General features: G+C 43.2%; 1 protein-coding gene across 1 annotated transcript in view; it reads left to right on the top strand.

Annotated features, from left to right (window-relative positions):
- prkcea (protein kinase C, epsilon a) overlaps window positions 1–22,377 on the top strand; it is a 128,330-nt gene that overhangs the window by 51,176 nt on the left and 54,777 nt on the right. Inside the window, exons 2-4 of the mRNA XM_061907494.1 lie at window positions 4,170–4,233; window positions 14,061–14,226; window positions 14,317–14,351. Coding sequence (XP_061763478.1) covers window positions 4,170–4,233; window positions 14,061–14,226; window positions 14,317–14,351 — 265 coding nt within the window. The remainder of the gene's footprint in view (window positions 1–4,169; window positions 4,234–14,060; window positions 14,227–14,316; window positions 14,352–22,377) is intronic.

The following is a 22,377-nucleotide window of genomic DNA, read 5'->3' as shown; positions in this document are numbered from 1 at the left end:
GCCAAAGTCCGCGGGTTGCCGACCCCTGCACTAGGCCACTGAGTAGCATGTTCCAGTTTTGCCCACACTTCCATTCATTTAATCAATTGAATTAAACTGTTTTTTAGTGACAAAGGCACTGTTGTTGAAAGTTGCAAGGAATAAAGGCTTGTTGAAATGCAAACAAGCATCAATATACCATATTTTCCAGACCATAGGGCGCACCGGATTATAAGGCGCACTACCGATGAACGGGTCAAGTCAGGTCTATTTTCATACAAGAGGCGCACCGGATTATAGGGCGCATTTAAGGGGTAATTTTTTAATTTCTTTATTTTCTAAATTGAAAACACGTCCTTGTGGTCTACATAACATGTAGTGGTGGTTCTTTAGTCCAAATGTTGCATAGATTATGTTTTACAGATCATCTTCAAGCCGCTTTCTGACAGTAGCTTCAGGATGCGCCGTTTTGGGGGCGGTCTTATTTACGTGGCTCGCCTTCGGCAGCGTCTTCAATCAATCAATGTTTATTTATATAGCCCCAAATCACAAATGTCTCAAAGGACTGCACAAATCATTACGACTACAACATCCTCGGAAGAACCCACAAAAGGGCAAGGAAAACTCACACCCAGTGGGCAGGGAGAATTCACATTCAGTGGGACGCCAGTGACAATGCTGACTATGAGAAATCTTGGAGAGGACCTCGGATGTGGGCAACCCCCCCCCTCTAGGGGACCGAAAGCAATGGATGTCGAGCGGGTCTAACATGATACTGTGAAAGTTCAATCCATAGTGGCTCCAAGACAGCAGTGAGAGTCCCGTCCACAGGAAACCATCTCAAGCGGATCAGCAGCGTAGAGATGTCCCCAACCGATACAGGCGAGCGGTCCATCCTGGGTCCCGACGAGCGGTCCATCCTGGGTCTCGACTCTGGACAGTCAGTACTTCATCCATGGTCATCGGACCGGACCCCCTCCACAAGGGAGGGGGGGACATAGGAGAAAGAAAAGAAGCGGCAGATCAACTGGTCTAAAAAGGAGGTCTATTTAAAGGCTAGAGTATACAGATGAGTTTTAAGATGAGACTTAAATGCTTCTACTGAGGTAGCATCTCGAACTGTTACCGGGAGGGCATTCCAGAGTACTGGAGCCCGAACGGAAAACGCTCTATAGCCCGCAGACTTTTTTTGAGCTCTAGGAATCACTAATAAGCCGGAGTCTTTTGAACGCAGTCTTCTCCCCGTCATCGTTGTCGTAGCGGTGTAGCGTGCAAGGACGGGAGTGGAAGAAGTGTTAAAAGATGGAGCTAACTGTTTTAATGACAGTCAGACTTTACTTCAATCAATAGCGGAGCAGCATTTCCTCATCCAAAACAACAACAAATGTGTCCCGTAAAAAAACGTCTGACCGGGTCTCCCTCATAACTAAAGGTGCTTGGGTGAATAATGTAAACTCATCACACCGGTATGTTTTAGCGCTTTCATGGTGAGTTTACTGACGTATAAAAGTAAGAACTTTACACTATTTTGTAAATAAAAATGGCAACAGCGGAGGATGAATGTCCCATAACAAGAAGATCTACAAAGGCGGACACGCACAAATTTGCAGGTCTTGTGCAGATCCCAAATACAGATCAGCAGGTACCAGAAGATACAACAAAAAGTATAATATTATGAGACAAAATGCCAGATGATACGTCTTACCTTATATACACACCATAATAATACTCCTATGTTGAATCACAGTACAATCCATCCAAAGTCGTACTAAAATATTTTAATAGATTTTTGAGCGCCTTGTGTAATGTTCTATATTTTCAATGGTGTTGTTTACTTGAGTCATATTGGAGTCTACACGTATCTCTTATGTGTGACTGCCATCTCCTGGTCACACTTGTCATTTCAACATGTACAAAATAATATAGCGCAGATGTCGGTAAGCACAACCAAAATTATTCCGTAAGTCAGGCACACCGGGTTATAAGGCGCGCTGTCGTCGAGTGTTGAGAAAAGGAAATTATTTTAAGTGTGCTTTATTGTCCGAAAAATACATAAAGATAAAACAAAAATCGTTTTTTAATCTAATCGTAGCTCCTGAATCATATTTGAATCGTGAGGTGCCTAAAGATTCCCACCTTTACAGGCAGCCTTGTTCTTCCTAGTGTTTAAAGGGGAACATTATCAGCAGACCTATGTAAGCGTCAATATATACCTTGATGGTGCAGAAAAAAGACCATCTATTTTCTTAACCGATTTCCGAACTCTAAATGGGTGAATTTTGGCAAATTAAACGCCTTTCTGTTTATCGGTCTTTTAGCGATGACGTCAGAACGTGACGTCACCGAGGTAACACACCCGCCATATTCATTTTCACATTACAAACACCGGGTCTCAGCTCTGTTATTTCTCGTTTTTTCGACAATTTTTTGGAACCTTGGAGACATCATGCCTCGTCGGTGTGTTGTCGGAGGGTGTAACAACACTAACAGGGAGGGATTCAAGTTGCACCACCGGCAAGAAATCTGCCGCCAGACCCCCATTGAATGTACCAAAATGTCTCCACATTTGACCGGCGATGCTAAGACAGACATGGCACAGAGATGTATGCATAACCTGCAGATGCATTTGCAACCATTAAGTCAACGAAATCACAAAGGTGAGTTTTGTTGATGTTGTTGACTTATGTGCTAATCAGACATATTTGGTCACGGCATGACTGCCAGCTAATCGATGCTAACATGCTATTTACGCTAGCTGTATGTACATTTGAAACTATCCATCCATTTTCTACCGCTTATTTCCTTTCGGGGTCGCGGGGGGCGCTGGCGCCTATCTCAGCTACAATCGGGCGGAAGGCAGGGTACACCCTGGACAAGTCGCCACCTCATCGCAGGGCCAACACAGATAGACAGACAACATTCACACTCACATTCACACACTAGGGCCAATTTTAGTGTTGCCAATCAACCTATCCCCAGGTGCATGTCTTTGGAAGTGGGAGGAAGCCGGAGTACCCGGGGGGAACCCACGCATTCACGGGGAGAACATGCAAACTCCACACAGAAAGATCCCGAACCTGGATTTGAACCCAGGATTGCAGGAACTTGGTATTGTGAGGCAGACGCACTAACTCCTCTGCCACCGTGAAGCCACATTTGAAACTAGATACCCACATTTAATGCGAAACAAACACTTACCAATCGACGGATTTAAATTGCTCCAGTGTCACAAGATGCGAAAGTCCTGATGGTTTGGTCCGCACATTTTACCGGCGATGCTAATAAGGCAGCCACGCTATGGGCCACTTCATTAGGTACACCCACGCTATGGCCGCATAGCGTCAATAGCTATCCGCTCAATAGCTTCAGTTTCTTCTTCAATTTCGTTTTCGCTATCTGCCTCCATACTCCGACCATCTGTTTCAATACATGCGTAATCTGTTGAATCGCTTAAGCCGCTGAAATCCGAGTCTGAATCCGAGCTGATGTCGCTATATCTTGCTGTGGTAACCGCCATGTTGTTTGTATTGGCAGCCCTGTATGACGTCACAAATGGACAGTCGCACCGCAAATGGCGAAAATCAAGAACTTTTAAGCTTTTTTAGGGATATTCCGGGAGGTGTAAAATTTTGAGAAAACTTCGAAAAATAAAACAAGCCACTGGGAACTGATTTTTATTGTTTTTAACCCTTTTCAAATTGTGATAATGTTCACTTTTAAGGAAGAACGCAGAAAAACCTCCTTACCTGTTCACTAAAGGAAAACTTGTCCTCGAACATTCCTTGATAAAGGAACCTATCAGCAGACTAGGACGTTTTAGGCAGGCTGACAAAGGGCTTTATTTATTTGTAACGTTACCTTTAAGGACGGCGTTACCTTGAGGGACGGCGTGGCGCAGTGGGAGAGTGGCCGTGCACAACCCGAGGGTCCCTGGTTCAATTCCCACCTAGTACCAACTTCGTCACGTCCGTTGTGTCCTGAGCAAGACACTTCACCCTTGCTCCTGATGGGTCCTGGTTGGCGCCTTGCATGGCAGCTCCCTCCATCAGTGTGTGTGAATGTGTGTGTGAATGGGTAAATGTGGAAGTAGTGTCAAAGCGCTTTGAGTACCTTGAAGGTAGAAAAGCGCTATACAAGTACAACCCATTTATCATTTATAAATGTGTCTCTCTTTGCTTTTCTTTGTCCAGATCGACTTGGAGCCGGAGGGGAAGGTGTACGTGGTCATCGATTTGTCCGGATCGTCTACTGAGGGTAAGACTCTTGGCATTTGGCAGTCACGTCCACCCGGCTACCAGTCCCCCTTTCCTTGATTTACCAATGATGTTAGCAGGGATCCGCCACCCCAAAGGGGACAAGCAGTAGAAAATGTGTTATTTTCATATACATACGTTTTAAGGCGGTCTGTCATAACGTTTTTAGCCTTCAATTAGACATTATTGCGACGTCTTCAGTAATGCGGACGTTGTATCGATCCGTTGTGGTGAAGAAGGAGCTGAGCCGGAAGGCAAAGCTCTCAATTTACCGGTCGATCTACGTTCCCATCCTCACCTATGGTCATGAGCTTTGGGTCATGACCGAAAGGATAAGATCACGGGTACAAGTGGCCAAAATGAGTTTGGGTCTCTCCCTTAGAGATAGGGTGAGAAGCTCTGTCATCCGGGAGGAACTCAAAGTAAAGCCGCTGCTCCTTCACATGGAGAGGAGCCAGATGAGGTGGTTCGGGCATCTGGTCAGGATGCCACCCGAACGCCTCCCTAGGGAGGTGTTTAGGGCACGTCCAACTGGTAGGAGGCCACGGGGAAGACCCAGGACACGTTGGGAAGACTATGTCTCCCGGCTGGCCTGGGAACGCCTCGGGATCCCCCGGGAAGAGCTAGACGAAGTGGCTGGGGAGAGGGAAGTCTGGGCTTCCCTGCTTAGGCTGCTTCCCCCGCGACCCGACCTCGGATAAGCGGAAGATGATGGATGGATGTGACGTTTTTTATTAGTGTTCCTAAAAATAGACATATTTTTTTTCTCTAAATTTGGCCCCACCGAGGCAAAACAGTTGCCCGGGCCTGTTCTAAAATCACTTTTGCGTCATTAATGGACTCTTGATCAATCCGTGAAGCGATCCCAGTGTTTGGATTAATTACCCAGGCTCCTCTGTGGAGCTGCAGGAGCTGGTGCACCCAACGACGTGGCCCGCGTCGCTCTGTTCCTAACTCCCTTTTCCAGAAACAGGAAGTCACGCGAGACCCGAAGGCATGAAAAATATATGAGTGCTTGTCCGTGTGATCCCCTAATGACACTCTCCTCTTACAATGCATGCATACATTTGTAGTGTGCATGCAGGAGATGGAGAGATTAGTGGGGGAAAAACACAACACAACACACACACACACACACACACACACACACACACAGCCTCCGGTTGTCCTGGTTTCTTAGAAATACGGAATCTACAGAACTTTGTCTCACACCCACTCCGCCTCGCTGGTTTGCTCCTCGCCGCTTGATAAGAGAGCCGTTCTCACCTGCACCTGTGCGTGCTCACGCCTGGCTATTAATAGCAGCTGGCTTCCTGTGTGTGTGTGTGTGTGTGTGTGTGTGTGTGTGTGTGTGTGGATGGAAGATGCATGGAGGCCTGCAGGTTAGCAGGTTCTCTATGTCGTAGCGGCTGGTAGCTTCCTAAAATAGCACCTTAGATTGAGCCACGGATTACACACACACACACACACACACCGACACACACACACTTATAAAAGACGTCATGTCCTTTTGTCGTAATGATTGGATACTCTTTCTGATGACCTCACGAGTCACGACCCCTCCTCATCGCCGCCCACTTCTGAACTTCCTCTCAGGGTTCAGCTGTGTGCGGATGTAAACAACTGCGTGTGTGTGTGTGCGTGTGTGTGTGTGAGGAAGAGATTGTTGGTGGTATTTTTAGGATATATTGCCCCCTCCCACCCACCCACCCACCCATCCTTTTCCCCACCTCACATCACTTCTTCATTCCCCCTGCATCTGTTGAAATAATCTGACCTAATCTGACCATCTGCACTCTCTTCCTCCTCCATCTTGACTCTCTGCAATCACGCATGTATTCTTTTAATAACGACAATCATAAAAATGATGGGATAATGTTTAATTTATCCCAAGTGTTACGTTTCATCCACACAACGACTATCAGGGCTGTGAACATCCGAATTCGGGAGATGGGGCAGGGGGGTGTTGATATTTTCAAGTATTTTATATATATATATATATATATATATATATATATACAGTGGGGCAAAAAAGTATTTAGTCAGCCAGCGATTGTGCAAGTTCTCCCACTTAAAATGATGACAGAGGTCTGTAATTTTCATCATAGGTACACTTCAACTGTGAAAGACAGAATGTGAAAAAAAAAATATCCAGGAATTCACATTGTAGGAATTTTAAAGAATTTATTTGTAAATTATGGTGGAAAATAATCATTCAAAGCTCTCACTGATGGAAGGAGGTTTTGGCTCAAAATCTCAGGATACATGGCCCCATTCATTCTTTCCTTAACACGGATCAATCGTCCTGTCCCCTTAGTAAAAAAACAGCCCCAAAGCATGATGTTTCCATCCCCATGCTTCACAGTAGGTTTGGTGTTCTTGGGATGCAACTCAGTATTCTTCTTCCTCCAAACACGACGAGTTGAGTTTATACCAAAAAGTTCTATTTTGGTTTCATCTGACCACGTGACATTCTCCCAATCCTCTGCTGTATCATCCATGTGCTCTCTGGCAGACTTCAGACGGGCCTGGACATGCACTGGGTTAAACTGGGGGACACGTCTGGCACTGCAGGATTAGATTCACTGTCGGTGTAGTGTGTTACTGATGGTAACCTTTGTTACTTTGGTCCCAGCTCTCTGAAGGTCATTCACCAGGTCCGCCCATGTGGTCCTGGGATCTTTGCTCACCGTTCTCATGATAATTTTGACCCCCGGGATGAGATCTTGCGTGGAGCCCCAGATCGAGGGAGATTATCAGTGGTCTTGTATGTCTTCCATTTTCCGATAATTGCTCCCAGAGTTTATTTTTTCACACCAAGCTGCTTGCCTTTTGTAGATTCACTCTTCCCAGTCTGGTGCAGGTCTACAATACTTTTCCTGGTGTCCTTCGACAGCTCTTTGGTCTTGGCCATAGTGGAGTTTGGAGTCTGACTGTTTGAGGCTGTGGACAGGTGTCTTTTATACAGATAACGAGTTCAAACAAGTGCCATTAATACAAGTAACGAGTGGAGGACAGAAGAGCTTCTTAAAGAAGAAGTTACAGGTCTGTGAGAGCCAGAGATCTTCCTTGTTTGAAGTCACCAAATACTTATTTTCCACCATAATTTACAAAGAAATTCTTTAAAATTCCTGCAATGTGAATTCCTGGATTTTTTTTCCACATTCTGTCTCTCACAGTTGAAGTGTACCTATGATGAAAATTACAGACCTCTGTCATCATTTTAAGTGGGAGAACTTGCACAATCGCTGGCTGACTAAATACTTTTTTAATTAGTATTTGGTCAGTAACAAAAATTCAACTCAATACTTTGTAATATAACCTTTTTTGGCAATAACAGAGGTCAAACGATTACTATAGGTCTTTACCAGGTTTGCACTCACAGTAGCAGGTATTTTGGCCCATTCGTCCATGCAGATCTTCTCGAGAGCATTGATGTTTTGGGGCTGTCGCTGAGCAACACAGACTTTCAACTCCCTCCACAGATTTTCTATGAGGTTGAGGTCTGGAGACTGACTAGGCCACTCCAGGACTTTCAAATGCTTTTTACGGAGCCACTCCTTCGTTGCCCGGGCTTTGTGTTTTGGATCATTGTCATGATGGAAGACCCAGACAAGTTTCATCTTCAAAGCTCTCACTGATGGAAGGAGGTTTTGGCTCAAAATCTCAGGATACATGGCCCCATTCATTCTTTCCTTAACACGGATCAATCGTCCTGTCCCCTTAGCAGAAAAACAGCCCCAAAGCATGATGTTTCCACCCCCATGCTTCACAGTAGGTGTGGTGTTCTTGGGATGCAACTCAGTATTCTTCTTCCTCCAAACACGATGAGTTGAGTTTGTACCAAAAAGTTCTATTTTGGTTTCATCTGACATTCTCTCAATCCTCTAATATATCATCCATGTATCCATTTTGGTATCAACTCAACTGGTCGTGTTTGGATGAAGAAGAATATTGAGTTGCATCCCAAGAACACCATACCTACTGTGAAGCATGGGGGTGGAAACATCATGCTTTGGGGCTGTTTTTCTGCTAAGGGGACAGGACGATTGATCCGTGTTAAGGAAAGAATGAATGGGGCCATGTATCGTGAGATTTTGAGCCAAAACCTCCTTCCATCAGTGAGAGCTTTGAATAGTTGACCAAATACTTATTTTCCACCATAATTTACAAATAAATTATTTAAAATTTCTACAATGTGAATTCCTGGATTATTTTTTCACATTCTGTCTCTCACAGTTGAAGTGTACCTATGATGAAAATTACAGACCTCTGTCATCATTTGAAGTGGGAGAACTTGCACAATCGCTGGCTGACTAAATACTTTTTTGCCCCACTGTGTATATATATGTATATATTTTTTTTTTTTTAAATAGATTTTTGGTTTCCCGGTAAGGTTTATTCAGGTGTACTGGAGAGGAGTCTACGCCGGATAGTCGAACCTCGGATCCAGGAGGAACAGTGTGGTTTTCGTCCTGGTTGTGGAACTGTGGACCAGCTCTATACTCTCGGCAGGGTTCTTGATGGGAGTTTGCCCAACCAGTCTACATGTGCTTTGTGGACTTGGAGAAGGCATTGGACCGTGTCCCTCGGGAAGTCCTGTGGGGAGTGCTCAGAGAGTATGGGGTATCGGACTGTCTTATTGTGGCGGTCCACTCCCTGTATGATCAGTGTCAGAACTTGGTCCGCATTGCCGGCAGTAAGTCAGACACATTTCCAGTGAGGGTTGGACTCCGCCAAGGCTGTCCTTTGTCACCCATTCTGTTCAGAACTTTTATGGACAGAATTTCTAGGCGTTGAGTGGATCCGGTTTGGTGGCTGCGGGATTAGGTCTCTGCTTTTTGCAGATGATGTGGTCCTGATGGCTTCATCTGGCCGGGATCTTCAGCTCTCACTGGATCGGTTCGCAGCCGAGTGTGAAGCGACCGGAATGAGAATCAGCACCTCCAAGTCTGAGTCCATGGTTCTCGCCCGGAAAAGGGTGGAGTGCCATCTCCGGGTTGGGGAGGAGACCCTGCCCCAAGTGGAGGAGTTCAAGTACCTAGGAGTCTTGTTCACGAGTGAGGGAAGAGTGGATCGTGAGATCGACAGGCGGATCGGTGCGGCGTCTTCAGTAATGCGGACGTTGTACCGATCCGTTGTGGTGAAGAAGGAGCTGAGCCGGAAGGCAAAGCTCTCAATTTACCGGTCGGTCTACGTTCCCATCCTCACCTATGGTCATGAGCTTTGGGTCATGACCGAAAGGATAAGATCACGGGTACAAGCGGCCCAAATGAGTTTCCAGGTCTCTCCCTTAGAGATAGGGTGAGAAGCTCTGCCATCCGGGAGGAACTCAAAGTAAAGCCGCTGCTCCTCCACATGGAGAGGAGCCAGATGAGGTGGTTCAGGCATCTGGTCAGGATGCCACCCGAACGCCTCCCTAGGGAGGTGTTTAGGGCACGTCCAACCGGTAGGAGGCCACGGGGAAGACCCAGGACACGTTGGGAAGACTATGTCTCCCGGCTGGCCTGGGAACGCCTCGGGATCCCCCGGGAAGAGCTAGACCAAGTGGTTGGGGAGAGGGAAGTCTGGGTTTCCCTGCTTAGGCTGCTGCCCCCGCGACCCGACCTCGGATAAGCGGAAGATGATGGATGGATGGATGGATTTTGGGTTTCTTTTATTCGATAAATAATTGTTACAAAAAAGAATCACGATTAATTTGAAAATCGATTTCTTTTGATACCCGTATTGTGTTACGTCTTGGTTGAAAACACTGCCACCATGCATGTGTGTGTGTGTGTGTGTGTGTGTGTGTGTGTGTGTGTGTGTGTGTGTGTGTGTGTGTGTGTGTGTGTGTGTGTGTGCGTGTGCGTGTGTCGCCACGGCAATCTTTCCTCACAAACCTCATCAACCTTTTTTTTTTTTGTCTTCACTTACGTGTGTGTCCTGGACAGATGGATGATGTATTATGTAAAACAAAAGTGATCCCACTGATGGCCTGTTTAGCTGTCTCCTCCCTCCCTTCCTACATCACACACACACACACACACACACACACACACACACACACACACACACACACACACACACGACACGTTAATGCTGACAACACAACTATGCCTAATTCTAACCTGTTTTTCATTCTTATTAGGGATGGGTGATACGGCTTAAAATCTGTATCACAATTTATATTGCAGTCTCCCTGCGATAACTGTATATATCACAATATATTTGGCATATAAATGATTATAGAACCGTTTCAAAATGGGTTACAAAGGCTCCTAATTTAGCTTATCTATTATACGGTAAAATATTGCTAAAATTCCGGTTGTATTTTGTCTTTTTTTTTTTTATCAATCTATTGTTAACATCTGTTTAAAATAGACCGCTTTAACGCCATCAAACATCAGAGCATGATTAAATTACAGGTTGCTACTCTCTTAGGTGGATTTAAACTAGAAGATAAACAATAAATAACATGTTAGAAATAAATGCATAAATACCAGAACGAACAGCAGTGCAACAGTGTAAGCTACTGGGACAGATTCAGTATCCTAATGGCTCACTAGTAAAAACTATTTTGATGTCTGTTTGCCCTGCTCTTGTGCGACCGAAATCGCCTCGCTGATGGCAGCAGGTTGAACTAATGCCGACCAGGGGGAGAGAAGTCTGCCAGGTATTTCTTTGCTCTGCCGAGGCAGCGAGAGCGAGCAATGCCCTGAGGGCGGCCGATAATCTTCCCCGCTGTCCTGGTCATCCTCTGCACGGCCTTTCCGTCTGCAACAGAGCAGGCAGCAAACAACACAGTTAAGATATCAATCAATCAATGTTTACTTATATAGCCCTAAATCACTAGTGTCTCAAAGGGCTGCACAAACCACTACGACATCCTCGGTAGGCCCACATAAAGGCAAGGAAAACTCACACCCAGTGGGACGTCGGTGACAATGATGACTATGAGAACCTTGGAGAGGAGGAAAGCAATGGATGTCGAGCGGGTCTAACATGATACTGTGAAAGTTCAATCCACAATGGATCCAACACAGTCGCGAGAGTCCAGTCCAAAGCGGATCCAACACAGCAGCGAGAGTCCCGTTCACAAGCGGAGCCAGCAGGAAACCATCCCAAGCGGAGGCGGATCAGCAGCGCAGAGATGTCCCCAGCCGATACACAGGCAAGCAGTACATGGCCACCGGATCGGACCGGACCCCCTCCACAAAGGAGAGTGGGACATAGAAGAAAAAGAAAAGAAACGGCAGATCAACTGGTCTAAAAAGGGAGTCTATTTAAAGGCTAGAGTATACAAATGAGTTTTAAGGTGAGACTTAAATGCTCTTACTGAGGTGGCATCTCGAACTGATACCTTCAGTTTCTCCCTAAGTTGGTTCCTCCGCACCACACCAAGGAAATGGAGTTCTAGTGTGCCTCTATGATCAGTGCTAAAGTGTTTCTTCTATTGTCAAAAGCAGGTACTATCGGTACTTTTTTTTAGTAGTACTGCCGGCAAAAATGTATGTACTTCAATCAATCAATCAAGGTTTATTTATATAGCCCTAAATCACAAATGTCTCAAAGGACTGCACAAATCATTACGACTACGACATCCTCGGAAGAACCCACAAAAGGGCAAGGAAAACTCACACCCAGTGGGCAGGGAGAATTCAGTGACAATGCTGACTATGAGAAACCTTGGAGAGGACCTCAAATGTGGGCATGATGTTTTGGAAATGACTTGAATGTTTGTGCCATTGCTTAATAACTTTAATAAATACACTTTTGGTCAATTGACTTAGTTGTGATTTCCCTCTCTGCATGAAAGTTTAAAAGCAGCATATGTTAATGCAGTATGAAGAAGTATGTTTTAATGTAGACACATAGAATCCTCATACTGCTGTGATTATATGCATCAGGTGTTCATTCACAGTTCCACGACCAGGACGAAGGGTTCGGCAGGGTTCTTGAGGGTGCATGGGAGTTTGCCCAACCTGTCTACATGTGCTTTGTGTACTTGGAGAAGGCATTGGACCGTGTCCCTCGGGAAGTCCTGTGGGGAGTGCTCAGAGAGTATGGGGTATCGGACTGTCTTATTGTGGCGGTCCGCTCCCTGTATGATCAGTGTCAGAGCTTGGTCCGCATTGCCGGCAGTAAGTCAGACACATTTCCAGTGAGGGTTGGACTCCGCCAAGGTTGCCCTTTGTCACCCATTCTGTTCATAAATTTTATGGACAGAATTTCTAGGCGCAGTCAAGGCGTTGAGGGGTTCCGGTTTGGTGGCCGTGGGATTAGGTCTCTACTTTTTGCAGACGATGTGGTCCTGATGGCTTCATCTGGCCGGGATCTTCAGCTCTCACTGGATCGGTTCGCAGCCGAGTGTGAAGCGGCCGGAATGAGAATCAGCACCTCCAAGTCCGAGTCCATGGTTCTCTCCCGGAAAAGGGTGGAGTGCCATCTCCAGGTTGGGGAGGAGACCCTGCCCCAAGTGGAGGAGTTCAAGTACCTAGGAGTCTTGTTCACGAGTGGGGGAAGAGTGGATCGTGAGATCGACAGGCGGATCGGTGCGGCGTCTTCAGTAATGCGGACGTTGTACCGATCCGTTGTGGTGAAGAACGAGCTGAGCCGGAAGGCAAAGCTCTCAATTTACCGGTCGATCTACGTTCCCATCCTCACCTATGGTCATGAGCTTTGGGTCATGACCGAAAGGATAAGATCACGGGTACAAGCGGCCGAAATGAGTTTCCTCCGCCGTGTGGCGGGTCTCTCCCTTAGAGATAGGGTGAGAAGCTCTGCCATCCGGGAGGAACTCAAAGTAAAGCCGCTGCTCCTTCACATCGAGAGGAGCCAGATGAGGTGGTTCGGGCATCTGGTCAGGATGCCACCCGAACGCCTCCCGAGGGAGGTGTTTAGGGCACGTCCAACCGGTAGGAGGCCACGGGGAAGACCCAGGACACGTTGGGAAGACTATGTCTCCCGGCTGACCTGGGAACGCCTCGGGATCCCCCGGGAAGAGCTAGACGAAGTGGCTGGGGAGAGGGAAGTCTGGGCTTCCCTGCTTAGGCTGCTGCCCCCGCGACCCGACCTCGGATAAGCGGAAGAAGATGGATGGATGGATGGATGGTGTTCATTCAAGGCCAAGGCAAAATATCGTGATATATATCGTATATCGCGATATGGCCTAAAAATATCGCCCAGGCCTACAATGAACACATGCTCACTAACACAGATTTGTGAACAATATTTGATAATATCTTCTGAGTTCAATGAAAAATGGGTGCAAAAACTTGAGTGGTGCGTTTATGTTTTTGAGCTGAGCTGTTCTGTGTGCATACACTTCAGAGTTTGGGTACTTCCAGCACGTCTGTGCGGCGCAGACTCTCCCCACAGCGCGCCGGAGAATGAACTGTGGCGATGCTCTGCAGTAAGCACATCTCAGGCTCACCCAGGAAGGAGGCGCACCGCCAGGGAGGATATCTAGGACGGCAGCACGCAGGGAAAATTGTGTGTGGGAGTTGGAGCGGAGGCGGTTCGCTTGTCTTAAGGTGACCCTCTGAAAGCGCTCGTCTTTCCGGGGGAGCTGGAGATGCGCAATGGGGATGAAGAGGGAACGGCTGGTTGGATGGTGCAAGAAGAAGAAGAAGGAGGAGGAGGAGTATTTTTTTTTAATACGCCGTTCTTGCTCGCGATTGCCCACACGTTGGGGTATAAATAGCTCGTACGCATGCCTCGGAAGGCAAGACGCCGTTAAATGATTAAAGCTCTCCTGCCAACGATCCCCGCTGGTACACGGCGTCCCGGGAAGTGACTCCTTCTGTGTTTTGTGTGTTCACCCGTGTGCCGTTGTTCACCCCGCAGCCTCGGGAGCCAACGACAATGAGGAGCGCGTCTTCCGAGAACGCATCGGTCCCCGGCGGCGCCAGGGGGCGGTGCGGAGGCGCGTCCATCAAGTCAACGGACACAAGTTCATGGCCACCTATCTGAGACAGCCCACCTACTGCTCACACTGCAGAGACTTCATATGGTACACACACACACACACACACACACACACACACGGCTTTATTGTTGTGTGTTCTAAGTTGACGTCACGCTAACGCTGACTTCCTCTTAGGGGCGTCCTGGGGAAGCAAGGCTACCAGTGTCAGGGTGAGTATTTCCCTGTGGCCAAAAGCACAAATAACACACAGTACAAAATGCTTATTGAAAATACATCATAGAATATCACTCGATACAAAAAACATAGAATAATGACTTTGAATAGAAAGTACATGCACTGCAAAAACTGAAATCGAAGTAAGATTAAATATCTCAAATAAGGGGGATATTTGCTTATTTTCTGTCTGATAAGATCATTCTTCTCACTAAGCAGATTTTATGTTCGAGTGTTTTACTTGTTTTAAAGGGGAACATTATCACCAAACCTATGCAAGCGTCAATATCTACCAAGGCGGACACGCACAAATTTGCAGGTCTTGTGCGGATCCCAAATACAGATCAGCAGGTACCAGAAGATACAACAAAAAGTATAATATTATGAGACAAAATGCCAGATGATACGTCTTACCTTATATACACACCATAATAATACTCCTATGTTGAATCACAGTACAATCCATCCAAAGTCGTACTAAAATATTTGAATAGATTTTTGAGCGCCTTGTGTAATGTTCTATATTTTCAATGGTGTTGTTTACTTGAGTCATATTGGAGTCTACACGTATCTCTTATGTGTGACTGCCATCTCCTGGTCACACTTATCATTTCACCATGTACAAAACAATATAGCGCAGAGGTCGGTAAGCACAACCAAAATTATTCCGTAAGTCAGGCACACCGGGTTATAAGGCGCGCTGTCGAGTGTTGAGAAAAGGAAATTATTTTAAGTATGCTTTATAGTCCGAAAAATACGGTAAACAAAATAAAGATAAAACAAAAATCGTTTTTTAATCTCATCGTACCTCCTGAATCATATTTGAATCGTGAGGTGCCTAAAGATTCCCACCTTTACAGGCAGCCTTGTTCTTCCTAGTGTTTAAAGGGGAACATTATCACCAAACCTATGTAAGCGTCAATATCTACAAAGGCGGACACGCACAAATTTGCAGGTCTTGTGCAGATCCCAAATACAGATCAGCAGGTACCAGAAGATACAACAAAAAGTATAATATTATGAGACAAAATGCCAGATGATACGTCTTACCTTATATACACACCATAATAATACTCGTATGTTGAATCACAGTACAATCCATCCAAAGTCGTACTAAAATATTTTAATAGATTTTTGAGCGCCTTGTGTAAAGTTCTATATTTTCAATGGTGTTGTTTACTTGAGTCATATTGGAGTCTACACGTATCTCTTATGTGTGACTGCCATCTCCTGGTCACACTTATCATTTCACCATGTACAAAACAATATAGCGCAGAGGTCGGTAAGCACAACCAAAATTATTCCGTAAGTCAGGCACACCGGGTTATAAGGCGCGCTGTCGAGTGTTGAGAAAAGGAAATTATTTTAAGTATGCTTTATAGTCCGAAAAATACGGTAAACAAAATAAAGATAAAACAAAAATCGTTTTTTAATCTCATCGTACCTCCTGAATCATATTTGAATCGTGAGGTGCCTAAAGATTCCCACCTTTACAGGCAGCCTTGTTCTTCCTAGTGTTTAAAGGGGAACATTATCACCAAACCTATGCAAGCGTCAATATCTACAAAGGCGGACACGCACAAATGTGCAGGTCTTGTGCAGATCCCAAATACAGATCAGCAGGTACCAGAAGATACAACAAAAAGTATAATATTATGAGACAAAATGCCAGATGATACGTCTTACCTTATATACACACCATAATAATACTCCTATGTTGAATCACAGTACAATCCATCCAAAGTCGTACTAAAATATTTTAATAGATTTTTGAGCGCCTTGTGTAAAGTTCTATATTTTCAATGGTGTTGTTTACTTGAGTCATATTGGAGTCTACACGTATCTCTTATGTGTGACTGCCATCTCCTGGTCACACTTATCATTTCACCATGTACAAAACAATATAGCGCAGAGGTCGGTAAGCACAACCAAAATTATTCCGTAAGTCAGGCACACCGGGTTATAAGGCGCGCTGTCGAGTGTTGAGAAAAGGAAATTATTTTAAGTGTGCTTTATAGTCCGAAAAATACGGTAAACAAACTAAAGATAAAACAAAAATCGTTTTTTAATCTCATCGTAGCTCCTGAATCATATTCGAATCGTGAGGTGCCTAAAGATTCCCACCTTTACAGGCAGCCTTGTTCTTCCTAGTGTTTAAAGGGGAACATTATCACCAAACCTATGCAAGCGTCAATATCTACAAAGGCGGACACGCACAAATTTGCAGGTCTTGTGCAGATCCCAAATACAGATCAGCAGGTACCAGAAGATACAACAAAAAGTATAATATTATGAGACAAAATGCCAGATGATACGTCTTACCTCATATACACACCATAATAATACTCCTATGTTGAATCACAGTACAATCCATCCAAAGTCGTACTAAAATATTTTAATAGATTTTTGAGCGCCTTGTGTAATGTTCTATATTTTCAATGGTGTTGTTTACTTGAGTCATATTGGAGTCTACACGTAGGAGCACTCTGCTATTTTTATGGATCCTCAGCAAAGCCAGTGGTCAAAGATCAATATAATAGGAGTGATTTGCTGTTTTTAGGAACCTACTGCCAAAATATTCTATAAAACAGGAGCACTTTGCTGTTTTTAGGGATCGTCAACAAAGCCACTGGCCAAATATCAATATAATGGGAGTGTTTTGCTGTTTTTAGGAACCTAGCGCCAAAATATTTGATAAAACAGGAGCACTCTGCTATTTTTAGAGATCCTCAACAAAGCCAGTGGTCAAAGATCAATATAATAGGAATGTTTTGCTGTTTTTAGGAACCTACTGCCAAAATATTCTATAAAACAGGAGCATCCTGCTATTTTTAAAGATCCTCAACAAAGCCGCTGGTCAAAGATCAATATAATACGAATGTTTTGCTGTTTTTAGTAACCTACTGCCAAAATATTCTATAAAACAGGAGCATCCTGCTATTTTTAAAGATCCTCAACAAACCCAGAAGTCAAACATCAATATAATAGGAGTGTTTGGCTGTTTTTGGGAACCTATTGCAAACATCTTCTAAAGAACAGGAGCACTCTGCTGTTTTTCTAGGGATCACCAACTAATGTTTGCAGTATAATAGGAGTGTTTTGCGGTTTTTTAGGAACCTACTGCCAACATATTCTATAAAACCGGAGCACTCTACTGTTTTTAGGCATCCTCAACAAACCCACTAGCCAAACATCAGTATAATAGGAGCTATTTGCTGTTTTTAGGAAGCCTACTACAAAAGTATTATATAAAACAGGAGCACTCTGCTGTTTTTCTAGGGATCATCAACTAATGTTTGCAGTATAATAGGAGTATTTTGCTGTTTTTAGGAAGCCTACTACAAAAGTATTATATAAAACAGGAGCATGCTGCTATTTTTAGGGATCATTAACAAAGCCACTGGTCAAAGATCAATATAATAGGAGCTATTTGCTGTTTTTAGGAAGCCTACTACAAAAGTATTATATAAAACAGGAGCACTCTGCTGTTTTTCTAGGGATCATCAACTAATGTTTGCAGTATAATAGGAGTGTTTTGCGGTTTTTAGGAACCTACTGCCAAAATATTCTATAAAACAGGAGCACCCTGCTATTTTTAAAGATCCTCAACAAAGCCACTGGTCAAAGATCAATATAATACGAATGTTTTGCGGTTTTTAGGAACCTACTGCAAAAAATATTCTATAAAACCGGGGCGCTCTGCTGTTTTTAGCGATCCTCAACAAACCCAGAAGTCAAACATCAATATAATAGGAGTATTTGGCTGTTTTTGGGAACCTACTGCAAACATCTTCTAAAGAACAGGAGCACTCTGCTTTTTTTCTAGGATCATCAACTAATGTTTGCAGTATAATAAGAGTGTTTTGCGGTTTTTAGGAACCTACTGCCAAAATATTCTATAAAACCAGAGCACTCTGCTGTTTTTAGGCATCCTCAACAAACCCACTAGCCAAACATCAGTATAATAGGAGCCATTTGCTGTTTTTAGGAAGCCTACTACAAAAGTATTATATAAAACAGGAGCACTCTGCTGTTTTTCTAGGGATCATCAACTAATGTTTGCAGTATAATAGGAGTGTTTTGCGGTTTTTAGGAACCTACTGCCAAAATATTCTATAAAACAGGAGCATCCTGCTATTTTTAAAGATCCTCAACAAAGCCACTGGTCAAAGATCAATATAATAAGAATGTTTTGCGGTTTTTAGGAACCTACTGCCAAAATATTCTATAAAACTGGAGCACTCTGCTGTTTTTAGGCATCCTCAACAAACCCACTAGCCGAACATCAGTATAGTAGGAGCTATTTGCTGTTTTTAGGAAGCCTACTACAAAAGTATTATATAAAACAGGAGCATGCTGCTATTTTTAGGGATCCTTAACAAAGCCACTGGTCAAAGATCAATAAAATAGGAGCTATTTGCTGTTTTTAGGAAGCCTACTACAAAAGTATTATATAAAACAGGAGCACTCTGCTGTTTTTCTAGGGATCATCAACTAATGTTTGCAGTATAATAGGAGCTATTTGCTGTTTTTAGGAAGCCTACTACAAAAGTATTATATAAAACAGGAACATGCTGCTATTTTTAGGGATCCTTAACAAAGCCACTGGTCAAAGATCAATACAATACGAATGTTTTGCGGTTTTTAGGAACCTACTGCCAAAATATTTTATAAAATCAGAGCACTCTGCTGTTTTTAGGGATCCTCAACAAACCCAGAAGTCAAACATCAATATAATAGGAGTGTTTGGCTGTTTTTGGGAACCTATTGCAAACATATTCTAAAGAACAGGAGCACTCTGCTGTTTTTGTAGGGATCATCAACTAATGTTTGCAGTATAATAGGAGTGTTTTGCGGTTTTTAGGAACCTACTGCCAAAATATTGTATAAAACCGGAGCACTCTGCTGTTTTTAGGCATCCTCAACAAACCCACTAGCCAAACATCAGTATAATAGGAGCTATTTGCTGTTTTTAGGAAGCCTACTACAAAAGTATTATATAAAACAGGAGCACTCTGCTGTTTTTCTAGGGATCATCAACTAATGTTTGCAGTATAATAGGAGTGTTTTGCGGTTTTTAGGAACCTACTGCCAAAATATTCTATAGAACAGGAGCATCCTGCTATTTTTAAAGATCCTCAACAAAGCCACTGGTCAAAGATCAATATAATACGAATGTTTTGGGGTTTTTAGGAACATACTGCCAAAATATTCTATAAAACCGGAGCACTCTGCTGTTTTTAGGCATCCTCAACAAACCCACTAGCCAAACATCAGTATAATAGGAGCTATTTGCTGTTTTTAGGAAGCCTACTATAAAAGTATTATATAAAACAGGAGCATGCTGCTATTTTTAGGGATCCTTAACAAAGCCACTGGTCAAAGATCAATATAATAGGAGCTATTTGCTGTTTTTAGGAAGCCTACTACAAAAGTATTATATAAAACAGGAGCACTCTGCTGTTTTTCTAGGGATCATCAACTAATGTTTGCAGTATAATAGGAGTGTTTTGCGGTTTTTAGGAACCTACTGCCAACATATACTATGAAACCAGAGCACTCTGCTGTTTTTAGGCATCCTCAACAAACCCACTAGCCAAACATCAGTATAATAGGAGCTATTTGCTGTATTTAGGAAGCCGACTACAAAAGTATTATATAAAACAGGAGCATGCTGCTATTTTTAGGGATCCTCAACAAAGCCACTGGTCAAAGATCAATAAAATAGGAGCTATTTGCTGTTTTTAGGAAGCCTACTACAAAAGTATTATATAAAACAGGAGCACTCTGCTGTTTTTCTAGGGATCATCAACTAATGTTTGCAGTATAATAGGAGTGTTTTGCGGTTTTTAGGAACCTACTGCCAACATATACTATAAAACCAGAGCACTCTGCTGTTTTTAGGCATCCTCAACAAACCCACTAGCCAAACATCAGTATAATAGGAGCTATTTGCTGTATTTAGGAAGCCTACTACAAAAGTATTATATAAAACAGGAGCATGCTGCTATTTTTAGGGATCCTCAACAAAGCCACTGGTCAAAGATCAATAAAATAGGAGCTATTTGCTGTTTTTAGGAAGCCTACTACAAAAGTATTATATAAAACAGGAGCACTCTGCTGTTTTTCTAGGGATCATCAACTAATGTTTGCAGTATAATAGGAGTGTTTTGCGGTTTTTAGGAACCTACTGCCAAAATATTCTATAAAACAGGAGCATCCTGCTATTTTTAAAGATCCTCAACAAAGCCACTGGTCAAAGATCAATATAATACGAATGTTTTGGGGTTTTTAGGAACCTACTGCCAACATATTCTATAAAACCGGAGCACTCTGCTGTTTTTAGGCATCTTCAACAAACCCACTAGCCAAACATCAGTATAATAGGAGCTATTTGCTGTTTTTAGGAAGCCTACTACAAAAGTATTATATAAAACAGGAGCATGCTGCTATTTTTAGGGATCCTTAACAAAGCCACTGGTCAAAGATGAATATAATAGGAGTGTTTTGCTGTTATTAGGAACCTACTGCCAAAATATTCTATAAAACAGGAGCATCCTGCTATTTTTAAAGATCCTCAACAAAGCCACTGGTCAAAGATCAATATAATACGAATGTTTTGGGGTTTTTAGGAACCTACTGCCAACATATTCTATAAAACCGGAGCACTCTGCTGTTTTTAGGCATCTTCAACAAACCCACTAGCCAAACATCAGTATAATAGGAGCTATTTGCTGTTTTTAGGAAGCCTACTACAAAAGTATTATATAAAACAGGAGCATGCTGCTATTTTTAGGGATCCTTAACAAAGCCACTGGTCAAAGATCAATATAATAGGAGCTATTTGCTGTTTTTAGGAAGCCTACTACAAAAGTATTATATAAAACAGGAGCACTCTGCTGTTTTCTAGGGATCATCAACTAATGTTTGCAGTATAATAGGAGCTATTTGCTGTTTTTAGGAAGCCTACTACAAAAGTATTATATAAAACAGGAACATGCTGCTATTTTTAGGGATCCTTAACAAAGCCACTGGTCAAAGATCAATATAATACGAATGTTTTGCGGTTTTTAGGAACCTACTGCCAAAATATTTTATAAAATCAGAGCACTCTGCTGTTTTTAGGGATCCTCAACAAACCCAGAAGTCAAACATCAATATAATAGGAGTGTTTGGCTGTTTTTGGGAACCTATTGCAAACATATTCTAAAGAACAGGAGCACTCTGCTGTTTTTGTAGGGATCATCAACTAATGTTTGCAGTATAATAGGAGTGTTTTGCGGTTTTTAGGAACCTACTGCCAAAATATTGTATAAAACCGGAGCACTCTGCTGTTTTTAGGCATCCTCAACAAACCCACTAGCCAAACATCAGTATAATAGGAGCTATTTGCTGTTTTTAGGAAGCCTACTACAAAAGTATTATATAAAACAGGAGCATGCTGCTATTTTTAGGGATCCTTAACAAAGCCACTGGTCAAAGATGAATATAATAGGAGTGTTTTGCTGTTATTAGGAACCTACTGCCAAAATATTCTATAAAACAGGAGCATCCTGCTATTTTTAAACATCCTCAACAAAGCCACTGGTCAAAGATCAATATAATATGAATGTTTTGCTGTTTTTAGGAACCTACTGCCAAAATATTCTATAACACAGGAGCACTCTGCTGTTTTTAGGGATCCTCAACAAACCCAGAAGTCAAACATCAATATAATAGGAGTGTTTGGCTGTTTTTGGGAACCTATTGCAAACATCTTCTAAAGAACAGGAGCACTCTGCTGCTTTTGTAGGGATCATCAACTAATGTTTGCAGTATAATAGGAGCTATTTGCTGTTTTTAGGAAGCCTACTACAAAAGTATTGTATAAAACAGGAGCATGCTGCTATTTTTCTAGGGATCATCAACTAATGTTTGCAGTATAATAGGAGTGTTTTGCGGTTTTTAGGAACCTACTGCCAAAATATTCTATAAAACAGGAGCATCCTGCTATTTTTAAAGATCCTCAACAAAGCCACTGGT

Source organism: Nerophis ophidion, linkage group LG08 (assembly GCF_033978795.1).
Source record: "Nerophis ophidion isolate RoL-2023_Sa linkage group LG08, RoL_Noph_v1.0, whole genome shotgun sequence".
Lineage (NCBI taxonomy): Eukaryota > Metazoa > Chordata > Actinopteri > Syngnathiformes > Syngnathidae > Nerophis > Nerophis ophidion.
Note: the sequence above shows the minus strand (reverse complement) of the source record. Positions and strands in the feature narration are given on the sequence as shown.